Source organism: Spea bombifrons, chromosome 1 (genome assembly GCF_027358695.1).
Source record: "Spea bombifrons isolate aSpeBom1 chromosome 1, aSpeBom1.2.pri, whole genome shotgun sequence".
Taxonomy (NCBI): domain Eukaryota; kingdom Metazoa; phylum Chordata; class Amphibia; order Anura; family Pelobatidae; genus Spea; species Spea bombifrons.
The window spans coordinates 20686319-20700544 of NC_071087.1; the positions used below are offsets into that span (position 1 = coordinate 20686319).

Genomic DNA, 14226 nt, shown 5'->3' on the forward strand with positions numbered 1-14226 from the left:
GTTGTAGGTGCACTCGATAAAGTAGCTTATAAAAAGAGCTTGTATGTGTAACCAAATTATATATATATATATATATACATATATCTATATATATATATCTATATATTAGCAATTGTATAACTTTTACATTGCAAATAAACCATCCAATAGTCACAGATGGTTCAAACATTTGTTAGCTGACTAGTACAATGTACTTATGGAATAAAATAGCCTACACAAGCAGAATTATATCATTTAGACATAAGGCAGTAACTTTAAATAGATACCGAGCCTATTGATAGCTTTGTATGTAAGCGATTATGGACTTAACCTGCGGTAAATAATTCATTTATCAAGTATGTACATGAACACATAGCAATACATGTACATTATGTCCTGCAAGAGAAGAATAACCGGGTAATCTATGTTTAAATGCTGAAAAAGGACTTGACAGCTGACCTGGCGGCCACATTCAAACAATATTCTTAGTCACCATTGTCTTAGTTTGTGCGTTAGTGTCTGTACGGTGTAATATGTATATGTAATATAGATAAGGCTGAGTCATTGCAGACAGCGCATCATCTATCTGCAGATCCGCATTAAAGCTGTGGACGGATTTCAGTCCTGTGTGTGGCATCCAGCCAAACCACGCCAATATGTAAACACTGCAGTGTTTGTCATTGCCACCGAGATTCTTTACCGGTAAGGACAATATTTCCACAGTATGATGATGCTGCTAAATCCTGCCGGGGACACTCACTGGAGCTGCGGAAAATAACAGCTGAGGGTAGCAGCCATAATGTTTTTAGTTCCACTCTCTGTCTGGTTTTGCCCTCTCCACAGACTTCCCTCCCACCCATCTACTGCTCGTCTCACCCCGTTCCATACACATCTATAGGGAGAGCACTACACCTTAAACGATATCAGCTTCCCAAAGGCATGCAGAAGTGAATGACTTTTGGGAAGCTAGTGCATAGTAATTAATCAACATAAATGACAGTGTGGTGTAATAAATAATGTCTCCCTGTAGCTTCCCAAGCTAAAGACATGGAAGACCTAATATATTTCATTCCATATAGCTGGAATTCAGCTGCTAAACACCTCTGGAGTGGCTCATAACTGAGCTTTGAGTGACAAGCGATACGTCCTTCACATCAACAGCTCCTTAGAGCTTCTGGGATTAGATAAATGATGGTGATCGTGACACTGGGAGAGGTCTGTTAGTGGCAGTGCAGCTCTCCATGGAGATTCCCCTGTCCTCAAAATGTAAACATGTATGGAATGGGCATAAAGCTACAATCTATATCAGGAAAATGGGCCGATGAGCCAGATTCTGTTTCTAACCGCAATGGGCCTCATTCCAATTCTCCAGAGATATCTTCCCCTTCACCCCTTATGGTGTCCTGCATGCACGCCAATGAATAATGACATTCATAATAGTGAACTTCACCCCTGGGAAGGACGAGTGAGTTAGCAAGTGGCAAATCTATAATCTATAATATATATATATATATATAATCACCAGCATAGGAAACCACATGTCACGTGATATTCTACGAGAAAAACGGTCTTTGAATGAATCATAAATATAATAGCTTGTGTCCTTTGGTAGAAATATTTATCCTCCTAATTGCTTTATTTTGCATATAAACATGTAGAGTCAGGAGGTGAAAAGGCTAATTAGACTATTTAATTGAATGCTTGAGGGTTTAGTTGATACAGTGAAGTGCTAAAGACGTGATAAGCTTTAACATGATTGACTCGGTGGCTTGTATGTTTTGAGGCCATTCCAGTAAGCCAAGAAACAATTTATCTGGGTATCTCCTAGGTACCACAGGCTGCCTAAAAGAAAGACCTCCACTTCAGTATACAGAGGACTCCCGCCCTAAGAATCAGAACCCCACATCATGGGTCTCCCAAACAAGACCTGAAATACTGGACTCTGCCCCAGTTCTACCATCATCACCAGTGAGTCCTGTTCCCCTGGGATATTTGTCAGGATTATCTATCAGATTTCTCTAGCAGAATTCATTGGACTTGTTCTAGGCTCACAGTCAGACAAGCAGATATGACCAAGTCCAGGTTTCAAATCAGATTCTCCCACACTATCCCCTTTATACTATATTCCGCAATAGACCAACGTGAGTATGCGCGGCATTGTGACTGCATGGTCCATGAGTCAGTGCGTATCTACCAAACAAATTGTTCAAAAAACACAGATTAAAAAACAAGTAATGAATTCAGAGTATGTGGATTTATACTATACCAAGAAAACTGGCTTTCAGAAAGTCCTGACCCAGCAGTATCTCTTACCACAGAGATGTTTTGCATTAAAGTCTGTAAGAGTCACCTGCATTTTACTGGCTCATTAATGAATCATGCATGCACGTGTGGCAGAGGGATCTTGGTGCCTGGGGCCACACAAACACTTTCCTATTCTTGTTAACACACACGTATACATACATTCTCATTCTAACACACACACATACTCTCTAGCACTCCCTTACTTCACCTACAGCTTATTCTCTATCGGCCCCTTTAAAGCAGCTCTCCCGGCACACCATCTGCTTTAGAATGCAAATACAGCTATGTCCATTTTTGCTATTATAATAATATTATATAAAGCTGTAAATAAATAATTTTTACACTAAAACAAGCTTTCTGTATATTCTGTATCTTTACATTACCAAGTGTCATCTTCTACACAAATCTGACTCCTGATCTCTCATTCATCTTAATTCTCCAGTTTAGGAGTAAATTCCCCGGATAGCCATGCACATTTATTTAATATTGTTTAATACACCACCCATAAAGCCGCTACAGCAATAAAATTGTTAAACCTCTAGCCACAAAGATGAGCCACATTTTCCAATGCGAGATTAATTTAAGGTGTGTGCCCTTAGTAGCCAAAGACAAGGTTATAGCGAACATGCAAAATTTACAGCGCCTCTACGGAGTCAGCGCTCCTTGGGTATAATTATGTGCAAATTATCTTTCTAACACGGATACACATAATGAGATGCTTGTAGTATATTGCAAACCATCCAATATTAATTAAAGGGAATTGCGTGTAGGGGTGGGGGTTGTTAGGAAAGTAAAGGAGCAGTAATTGCTGAATATAACGTGCTATCCTGTGTAGATGGCTTCTTTTTGCTTTGTTCTGGAACAGGAAGGAATATGTCCTCAGCCACGTGATGCCTCCTAACATCAGAAGAGTGGCAGAGCCCTTGACATGCGGAGCTGCTTCGCCACAGAGCTGGATACATATTTGCCGTAATCAACATATCCCTATGAGCAATGTGCACATACACCTCTGTAAAGGACGCTAATATATTCCGTTTCCCCCATTTTACTATTATTATCAAGAAAAAATAGTTTAATTGCATCTGGTGTTTATTATCTCATAATAATCCATAAATAGCAAAATAATCTTACGGATTAACACAGTCTCCGTGGTCAATAGCTATCCTATTTTAAATCCCTTTTTTCTTCTCAAAAATAAGGGACATCCGTGGATTGTCTGTATCATTGCTATGGGCAGAAAGTGTTCAAAAATATTTACAGTACCGGTGTTCACTGATCTGATGTCATATCATACTGTTAAATTGTGGGATAAAATGCTGGCACATTATATATAATAATAATAATAATAATAATAATAATAACTATAGTTTATGAGCTGAACAGTGTCAGTCTAATCTGAATAGCACTGACATATTGTGGCCACTAGGTGGCAGCAAAGTGAAAATGTGATTACCGTGGCTTAAACACTCATAAGAAGCACTCTCAGAGCTCCTTGAAAAAAAAGGTTTCAATGCGGAGAATGAGAGGTCCTTCACATTCATAAATATTTATTTTATTTGAATTCCAATACAATTACCCATATATTCTGATGCTTTATTAATGAGCTTTTATGCACAGCTTTTTGTCAGATCCTGGGTGATCTCAGCACACTCATTCATTGCATCCTGTATACCTATGGCTAATAATAATGACAGTTCTCTGTACCCGAAGGTGACGTCTGCCCATCATGTACAGCAATAGTCTGTTCACTGACCTTGGCTTCTGGGTCACTGTTAATACTAGATGAGTCCTCTTCGTCAGACTGAGGGCCATTTCTAAGGAGGAAAAGTACATTTACAAGTTTAGGACAATGCGCGTCCCACAAGATTCCCCATAATTATATATTCCAAACGTAACTATTTTATTACATTTGATGCATATTTTTATATCGTCACAAACCCATTACTAACAGAAATAGTTTGGTGAGCGAAATTCATACAAACATCTGGTAAATATAAAATCAGCCCCCAAAGGAAACTTACAGTAAGTTACAATCACAATTGTACATGAGATGACTTCTACCAATACACACATGGACTTCTCACAGACCAGCGCCTGATGCAGAAAATAATCTAAAACGAGGCCACAGAAAAGTTCCATGGACACAAATTAAGTTAATGTTAATATTCTATAGGTAGTTGGCCAGGATTGATGTGTCCAGGAATTTTGGCAAAACAAAAGAGAATTTGGATTCTTTTCACTAAGTGCTCAATTTGATTAAGGCTGAAAATCTCCAGAATTTGGGGCAACATGACCCCAAAACATGTTACAGTGCTTAACGAGTTCATTATTGTGCCAGTAGCTCTTATTCCCCCCCCCCCTAAAACATCCTGATCTCACTTGGGATAAAGGTAAGTAGCTCAACTTGATGAAATCTGCTGAATCTGAGTGTCGCTCCCAAATAGGGTTTAACGTCACAAACTGCCTGATCTGTGCTTACCTTAACTTTAACGAAGCGTATCGCAATGTGGCTCCTTCAAACTCCTTTAGACTTGGATCTGGGTTGACCGTGGCTGCGTGCAAGTCCTAAATATAAGCACACATCAAATTATATAATGGCAGCAGCCAGGAGGAGAAAAGACTACATACCCTATTTACTAAGAATCATTTTACAAGAGGATACTTACTGCACGGACACATTAGAGGTTTTTATTTATCTGGCATGAGATAAATATTACTTTGTGCCATGCTATCTTTTAGAGCCAATTCATCATTGCCACGTGTGTGACACTGCATGATAAATCGATCCCTGAAAGAATGGCACAGCAATAAGCGCTCATACATGACATGGAATCCGATGCCAAATTATTTTTGTAATTAATATTCTTTGAGGAAATATGCAAATATATAAAGCATACTATATTGGTTAAAAGACAAGGACATGCAGTCTGTGTGTGTTCTGGGCTGAGTGTGGGAGCTATAGAAAAGAGGGACCATCTGGTTAGAGAGTAGGCATTACAAAGATCCGGGAATAGTCGTCCTCTGGAGATCTAGCTGCTGGCGATTACAAATCCTAGCACACTCAGCCAGGCAACAGCTGGCAATCTACTTTCTATAGCCAGGTGGCTGTAGGAGCAGCATTCACAGTCTGTGGCAGAATAGACTAGTATTCCTTCTGGGCTGGCTGAGCATCATGGGAAACGTAGTCCGTAGCAGCCAGGCAGCCAGTGGCTGTCTATCCCGTTAAGACAGATAAAGCATGTTGCGTTTCATTTGTTCAGTCCTGCCTGCTGTAGGAATGGTAATTGTGAAAGTAACACAGCCACTGCCATGCAAACGACAAAATAAACAGCGTAACACTTTGAAACGTTTCTGAGCAGATACTTGCCTTCCAAATGTCAACATTTATCTTTCCCCCATTCAGAACAGCAAAATCACTCCATGGCTGTTTCTAGGTATACAATTATTCACAAGGAAGAAGCACATTGATAAAAAAAGAGGGGGAACAAAAAAAACAAAAACACAAGACAATGTTGTTAGCATATAAACACAGGGATTGTTATAGGAGCAGTAGCATCGTAACCCCTTGGTTGCCGAAGGGAACCCCAAAGGAACGCAAACCCTCCGGCAGCCAAAGTATTTCATACAAAGGTGTACCCTCCCAAACCTAATTTTACTAAAACGGTCTATTATTTGACAGAAATGTTGGAGGTAACATTGTAGTATTAGCTGGTTGTTAAAGAGCGAAATTGTAACATTAAATTAGCGTGAGGTAGATTTAGATGTATAGTACCATATATATATATATAAATATATATATATATATATATATATATATATATATATATACACACATATACATACAGTTGCAAACTGTCCATTAACGTGTATTAATCTGATCCAAAAATTATACATTTTATTCATGGCGAGGGCCATTTCAATGTACACAACTTTGCCCTACGAATTATTCAAAAGGTATCCAGAGACCTGATTTAAAAGCCACGTAGCGGAGCCTAAGAAAGTGATTCTTTGGCTACGGATTTGCCTATGACCTGGCTCTGATGTCTCGATAATTCAGATGCTGTCTCTTGAATTCAGCTGTCTCTGGTGCAGTCAAACATTATTCTATCCTTGGTTTATGATGAACTCATGCGCCAGCATCTGAATTAGAGAGACGCCATAGCGCATCCCAACCACTTTCCCTAGGCTTGCAGGAGGCACATGTCCAATACATTTCACTCTTTTCTTAGTTTACATTTGTTTTTTGGGGGTATAACATTTCAGCAACTTTAAAATCTGATTAAAGAAAAGAAAATGCATTTTTATTATTATTATTATTATTAAGATGGATTGCATAGAATAGGCGATGATTAGCTTTGTGGTTATCTCGGCATGGCAACTACAGCAAGAACATTGTTTAATAAATATCCCCAAACTGTCATAGTTAAAAAAAATATTTTCTTTTAGGATTTTGGTGGTTTTGTCTCCCTGCCCAGATATTTATAGTCAGATCCCTGCTTTGAACACAGGTTTAAAACTACACGGCGATACCCAGCAGCCTTTGCAGCCGGCCTCCCGCTGAGTTTCTCCAAATATTTTAGGATGGAAATCTCTGTATTGAATGTAAAAGGAGGATAACACAATTCTGTTCTCACCTCTCTGACACGGAGGTAATAGCTGCTGCCAGGGTATTAATAAAGATATGCTGCACAAAATCCTATATGCTCTGCTTGTATTCATATAATACGGGTATCTTTATGTTTATGCCAGCAGCGTAATAAGCTTTAAATCACATTTTAAAAAAGCCGCTTATTACAGGCTTTCTAAAGCTTCATATTTTTTCCATACAGGGGCTGGTTGGCGGCCGTTTGCGGAATTAAGCTCAGGTACACCTAGGTTCAGCATAGGTACAAGGTCGTTAGGGGAACTACATGGCGCAATGACGGGGGGGGGCAAACAGTCCCTCCAATAACCCAGCCAAGCACGCCACCCATTACTGTCCATCCCACACCATTTAAGCTGGAGCATCCAAGCACATGCCCAAAGTACAACGTTTTATCTTAAAAAAAGTTAATAGGGAGGGGGGCAATAATATTTCTGATTTCTGATTTATTCCTTAGAAAGTCGTTCAAAGTTTAATATAAATTGGGCCCTGCAACCAATCCAAAGCCCCACATAGTTATATTAATCAATACATTCCTTATAATTTATATTAATGCGTGTTTTACATTTTGTTTGGACTGCAATGGATCGTTTGTTAAACAATTATTCAGTAATTGCTTCGCTTGTATTTGCACTGATACTCCAGTAACCGCTGAGGCCATTTATAATGTGATACAAACGACTGGTTACATTGTGAACACTAATGTAAGAATTTAGAGCTTAGATGTGTATGATTATCCTAAATCATATATTTAACTCGGTTTAATCAGATGTGGTGGTATATTATGGCCTAAGGCAGCAGGTCATGACGGTGACAGCCCTTGGGCCCCTTTACTAGGGGACAATTTGTACCGTAGAGATCTGTGGAGACCTCTGTGGCATCTTTTCTGGATGATCCAAGGTAAACCGCAGGATATGATGCCACATGTCAATGTACAAAACGCACAAGGGGAAATCATGTGGCATAGCGGCAAATAAACAGTATCTACAATATGTGAAGATGACAACAAGGGAGAATACAGACTGTCAAGTCCATTCAGAGCAGGTTATTCTATTAGTTAATTTAATTTTAAGTAGTTCTTCTTCTACTACTTAAAAAAGAAAAGAAAATAATACCATTATATTCATATAGCTACAATTAGAAAATGTGTTTATTTTGTGTTGAAAGGTGTCATTTACGTGTTCAGTATTTGTGACACCATCACCCCTTGGATTATTCCTGGTTATCATAGTCGGCCAACAAAGGGCACTTCAGAATGTCATAACAGAGCTGGAGAACACTCATCAGACGTAAAGCCAGGCTCCTTCCTGGGATCAGTCACACTCTATGAAAATGTATAATCTAGGGCCACGTCCACAAGATTCTGGAACATGAACCTAGTACAGCATTCCAAGATATGAACCTCTATTTACAGAAGTAGAGGTACACTACTCAGGAACTTAGGAACTTCCTAGAGCTACATTGCATGATACCTTGGATGGCATTCTGATAGCTTTCTGGATTTTGTAGTAATTCATCTCTTATGAAGCTGAAGAGCTCTCTGTGAGATTGGATTTACCTGCACTCAAACAGTAATGTCGGTTTATCTTTGTTTTTTAAGTTTAATGATGACACTGGGTATCACATTATTTAACAAGTATGGAGCATTTCCATGTATTCACACAGTACGGAGATTGAGGCTGAAAAATAATTATTGCTATTGACTAAAACTAGTTTTGAAAACAGTGTCATCTTCTCTTTCAAAAATGAGATTTCTCAAGATACAATATTTGGTGTTTAATACCTTTTTTGCACGCGCTAGGGTCTGTTCCCTTTGCCCCGTCTACTAGACAAACACACTAAGTTTCTATCATACTTGTAAACAATATTGGCTTAATCAACCAGAGGGACCCTCTGACTAATTAAGGTCCATGGGGATAGGACTTAGTTAGCATTGCCACAGAGAATCAGCTCAGTGTAGAGCTTGAAACTAAATATCACGACTGTCTGCAATGGCAACCTACAGATCTGCAGATAACGTTTATTGGAACAATGTAAAACAAAACCCAATCCTCGTCAGTCATATACTAAAATACTAAAAAAATATACAACTGTATTAAAAATTGAAAGGAAAATACGTATTTTTTCCCAAGACTTTCTATTTAACGTAAGACTGATCACAATGTTTCCTTTTGTTTGTTTATCTGCCATTGTCTTCATGCACATTTATATAAAGGCTTGCAAGATTTTTTATTATTTTTGTATAGATTGGAATAATTACATCCAATCCACAAATGATATCCACTCAGCACTGATCATGGCAGATACAGTCATGTAGGCTGTTAATCTCCATAAAACGCTCAGTTGTGGTTTGATGCTTATTTAAATATTTATGGCTTCCCTCCCACCCCCATTTTTTTTCATGCATGACAGCGGATAACTTCAATCTGCTTTTATTTTAAATATTCAATCTGATGCCTCAAAGCAAATCAAATATTTATGACTTCAAAATTTGCATGTCTGTTCCATACAAGAATAATACGTTGGTTGCTTCGTTCAAATATTCACACTCAGGAGGTTTAATGTTTATTTCATATCCGCTCGCTATTCCTGTTCCTTCTCAGATAACTCTGAAGGTCTGAAGAAAAGTTTTGTATTGGAAAGAAATGAAATATAGACAAATTACATTATAAAGCCTTATCTAGAGACAGAGCAAGTAAATATTTGATGCACGTTGTTTGTACTTTGTAGATATGACACTTCCCTGTAGGGTTCCTGTCATATCGTATCAGCCCAATTCGGTGTGAAATCAAGTAGTATTACAGTATTCTGAAAGCGGTAACAAGGCTGTCTATGGCCACCCAGACATCTCTGTATGTTAATGTGTGCTCGCTTCCGCCTTATATATATATATATATATATATATATATATATATATATATATACATTGAACCTTGGGATTTTACCACTGGCTGATTTAATCCATACTGGCCGGGAAATTGGTTGAATGGTGGTCGATGGCAACTGGAGCACTGGTGGCTGCCTACCTCTGGTCACGAAGCAAACCTTTTAAGTGGCTGGGGTAGTTCTGGACTTAGAACAGAAGACCATTTTTGAATGGGTTCACTTTTATTATTGCCATGCTATAGGTGAAATATTGCTTAAAAGGATATGCGATAATCTCACAAGTAAAACTGTCTTAAAAGCTAAAATACAGTTTAAAAAATGTTTTAATAGATTGAGTATTAACTGGGGAAAAAAACTTTAATGCATTATACAGATGTTCAATATATGCATAAAATGTTGCATGTTTTTGAAAGTCCTTTATGTGTGTATCAGAGCCATGTTATGGGTCTGTTGGCTCCTCTCTGTTAATAACTGGGAAATAATGTTATTCCAGAGTGGCCCCTACTGTCTATGTGAAACTGGAGCTATAGACCTGTCTAATTTATGACGCGGGGTCGCAGGGGATCCAGAGCTACTGGGCTTATCGAAGCAGCACACACTGCAAACTGTATGAACATATGATTTATCTACTGCCCACTTCCTTGTAATGACCGGAAAACGCTGCTTTGTAGGCATGTCAAAGAGAAAGGAGAAAGGGTGAGCCGCAGGTGTTATGATGAGAAAATGTGATGTATTTTACCTCATTCTCTGGAGTAGGAGATGATGTGAGAGAGCTGAGTGATCCCTTTCGTGATGCAGGAAGATCTGTCGGCGCTGACACAGGGCGTTCCCACTGGGTGGCACCGGTTGGTATATGCCAGTAGTAGATCCCAGCAATGTCATTGACTTTCTTCCAGCCAGGTGGTAGATCCGGATCTGTCTGAAATGAATGGTCGCTCCATATGTCAGCTGTAAAACAAACATCAAAAAGCATGAAATAAAATGCAACAACCACTTCATCCCAAATAAACATTAAACTTTAAACGTGGATTGCTTTAAAGCTTTCATCAAAGCGACCTACATAATGTAACATATAAAGACACATATTGGCCACTAGAGTAGAGGCAATAAACTGTTTGACCCTTCTACAAGGTTTGCATCTTTCAATGTAATTGTTTGGGCTTTCTCATGTTTATGAGATACTATGCTTTATGTGGGCACCCATTGCTAACAGATGTATAAAATGAAAACCATAGGCAGCCATTGCCATAGACAAACATTGACAAAATAGGTCATACTTAAGAGCACTGTGACGTTAAATGTGTCACTGTCATAGGAAGCCACCTCCTTGGGTCCACTGTGTAATTTAAGTGAAGTGGAAGTGTCTAGGAGTAATAACAGCTCCTACCAGAATGCATGGTGCCCGCTGTACAGTTTGGTGGAGGAGGGATGATGGTACGGGACTGTTTTTTCAGGGGTTGGGTCCTTTACTTCCAGTGAAGGGAAATCTTAATCCTTCAGCATACCAAGATATTTTGGACAATGCTATGCTTCCACGTTTGTGTGAACAGTTTAGGGAAGGTACTTTTCTATTCCAGCATGACTGTGCCCCAGCGCACAAAGCAAGGTCCTCAAACCCACCAAACACCTTTGGGATGAACTGGAACATAGATTGCGAGCTAGGTCTTCTTGACCAACATCAGCACCTAACCTGGAAAGTGGGGCCAACTATATATATCAATGCCCATGGTTTTGGAATGGGATGTCCAACAAACTCAAGGTGTGATGGTCAGGTGTGTACATACTTTTGGTCAGGCAGTGTGTGTTAAAATACTGGCTTCACGTGTCAAAAGGTGAAATTCCCAGACATGTTAATAGGTATAAGCAATATTAATTACCTGGTTCCTGCATGTATGTGGATGTTACATACCATTAATCAGGGCCACAAGTGTCTGAATTCATATAACATAACATTTACATAAATCCTGTTAGCAGGGCCATGATGGCAGCATTTTTCTTACCTAGTGGCAATTAAGGAATTCAAACCACCAACACACTTGTAATTTTGTTTTAATCTTCTAAGTGTACTCCGAAGCCTAATTCCTATTGTATTTGGTGTATTGTTTTTAAAGATGTCTTTAAAATTATACACCGCAATATCAAAGATTTCTCCTTGAACTGTCAGCCTTCAGAGACACACATGATGCATTCCAACAATATCCGTTACTCAGTGCTGCGCACACCATGATTCAGGATCGCAGACTCACAAAATAATAAAGAGCTTTTACAATTAAACAATATTTTAGACTCCTCAGTGAAGCCGCATATCTCACCGAAGTATAGTACGCTGGGTTTTGTTTTAGATTTTTCTTCCATTGCTTTTCTCCCAAGGAACCGAAATAGTAAAAGAAAGCCATGTATTATAAAATGATCGCTTAATCTTGGTTGCGCAGAGCAAGACGTGCAGGCCTGCTTAATCTTCACAATATGAAGTTTAGCAAAATGACAGCACAAAGAGCCTTTGGTTAATGATTTGTTGTGAGTTAAAGTTTATTTGAAACATTCATCAACAGAGCCAGACCAACCACTAAGATTCCATATCAGTATATCATATAATTAATGTGTCCTCAATATTCAAATGCATTGAATTGTAGTTTGGTGTTTTGCAACGTTGACCATGGATGATTGGTTTGGCCCACTGAATGCCATTGCATGGCAATTTACTGGTCTTTACTCAAGGGATGCAACGTCTACCAGTATATTCTTCCGTTTCATGAAACACATGGGGCTTACAAGATGGCTCTTTTAAGTGTGGACCCGAAAACAAACGCATTGTGTAGTCCAGCAAGCACAGCACTGTTCACAGGGACCGTGAAACATTTCTACATCTGCCATGGTCTTGTGTCACCTTGTGGCTTCAATGACTTCAGCATGTGTGTGCCCAGTGGTAAAACAATATGAGTAACAGTAGAAGCCAGTTCCAAGAGCACCAAAGCTCGCTAAGGCCCTCAAGAGCACCAAAGCTCTCTAAGACCTGGAGTCCCCCCCCGTGCCTCAGCGGCTATGAGGACCTCTGTTATGCCCCTGCGTGAAATACGGCCAGTGACTGGAATGACAAAGTGGCCGTTTAGATAAGTTTTCCAGCAGTCTGATGGCCGCATAGTGATGGGAGCAGCGTGAGGGGTGAAAGGTGAGTGCGAGGGGGTGGAGCCACTTCACGTGACTTGCCCCCCAGGCCTTAGGCTGCCAGCCCTCCCCTGCTGGCTGGGCTCGTTTAGTGTATTTGAGCCTGTGTTAAATGGCCCACGCTATAGCTCCGTGCCATAATGCTGCACTGTACCTGTATCACATAGCACATGGAACACTTTTAATGCCTTATGGGGTATACAACAAACAGCTGCACCTGCCAACGGGCTAATTAGGGTGTTTTGTTTAAATGTCTAACTTAAAACGTGCAGCCCGGAATTCTTGCTGCACTAATATACCATAAAGACTCAGCTTCAGCTGATACCGTTGACATTTTTATGTTTTTACCCCTGCACTCTTATCCACTTTGACTCTTAAATAACGCATGCATAACCCGCAGTGGGCAAATCTGAAATACTCTGGGGCTTCAGTGCTGCTGCATTACATTGTAACACCCAGTAGCGGGATGTGTCGTGTGGCTATGCAAACATGGATACACGTGGAAAAAGGAACAGTACTGTGCTTGCTGGACTACACAATGCATTTGTTTTCGAGTTCACACTTAAAAGAGCCATCTTGGAAGCCCCATGTGTTTCATGAAACGGAAGAATATACCAGGATGTGATTTGTGCTATGAACATGGCATCAGTTTAAAATAATGATACAACGGAAAATCCATGTAACAAGTTCACAGCTGAATATAGTCTACTGGTGGATGGTTCCATGATAGAATGAGACGTGATGTCATGCAACATGTACCCAGGGTAGAGCTATTGATATGCAGGCAACACTGACTGCCCTGGATAGAATACATCAAAGTCTGGAAAGGAAATCTCTGAGCTACATTTTAAAGCGCATTCGACCATGAATCATACAATTTATGGCGCAGTTGGAATAGGAAAGGGATAAAGTATCGTTAGCCTAAAAACACTTTCTAAAATGAATGAGGAAACCAGGCAGCAGCTAGCCTTAAATGCCAGGACCGCCTGGACATCGCCAGTCCTGTCCTGGTGCTCTCTAGTATGTTAAGCAAGTAAGTTTAGCAGATCTATCATTGTGTTCCTTTCTACAAAGATTTACACAGAAAAACAACAGTGACATTTTTAAGATTATTATAAATGAGGCAAAGCTTAACTGATTAAAGAATTGCTACTGTGGTAATTAGGCATTCAATGGTAGAAACACTATTCAATACTAGGAATAGTGTTTCGGAAGTTGCATTTAGTTACAGACATGTTAAACCAGCACCA

The 14226-nt window shown here is 39.5% G+C and overlaps 1 protein-coding gene across 5 annotated transcripts in view; it reads right to left on the reverse strand.

Annotated features, from left to right (window-relative positions):
- The window catches only part of APBB2 (amyloid beta precursor protein binding family B member 2), a 130859-nt gene that overhangs the window by 40126 nt on the left and 76507 nt on the right, over positions 1–14226 (reverse strand). For 4 of the 5 annotated variants that reach the window (XM_053458394.1, XM_053458395.1, XM_053458397.1 and 1 more), the window contains 4 exons: positions 10551–10759; positions 5651–5713; positions 4763–4848; positions 4037–4097 (listed from right to left, as the gene is read on the reverse strand). In XM_053458394.1, coding sequence (XP_053314369.1) covers positions 4037–4097; positions 4763–4848; positions 5651–5713; positions 10551–10759 — 419 coding nt within the window. The remainder of the gene's footprint in view (positions 1–4036; positions 4098–4762; positions 4849–5650; positions 5714–10550; positions 10760–14226) is intronic. The other variant, XM_053458398.1, reaches the window with a different exon arrangement.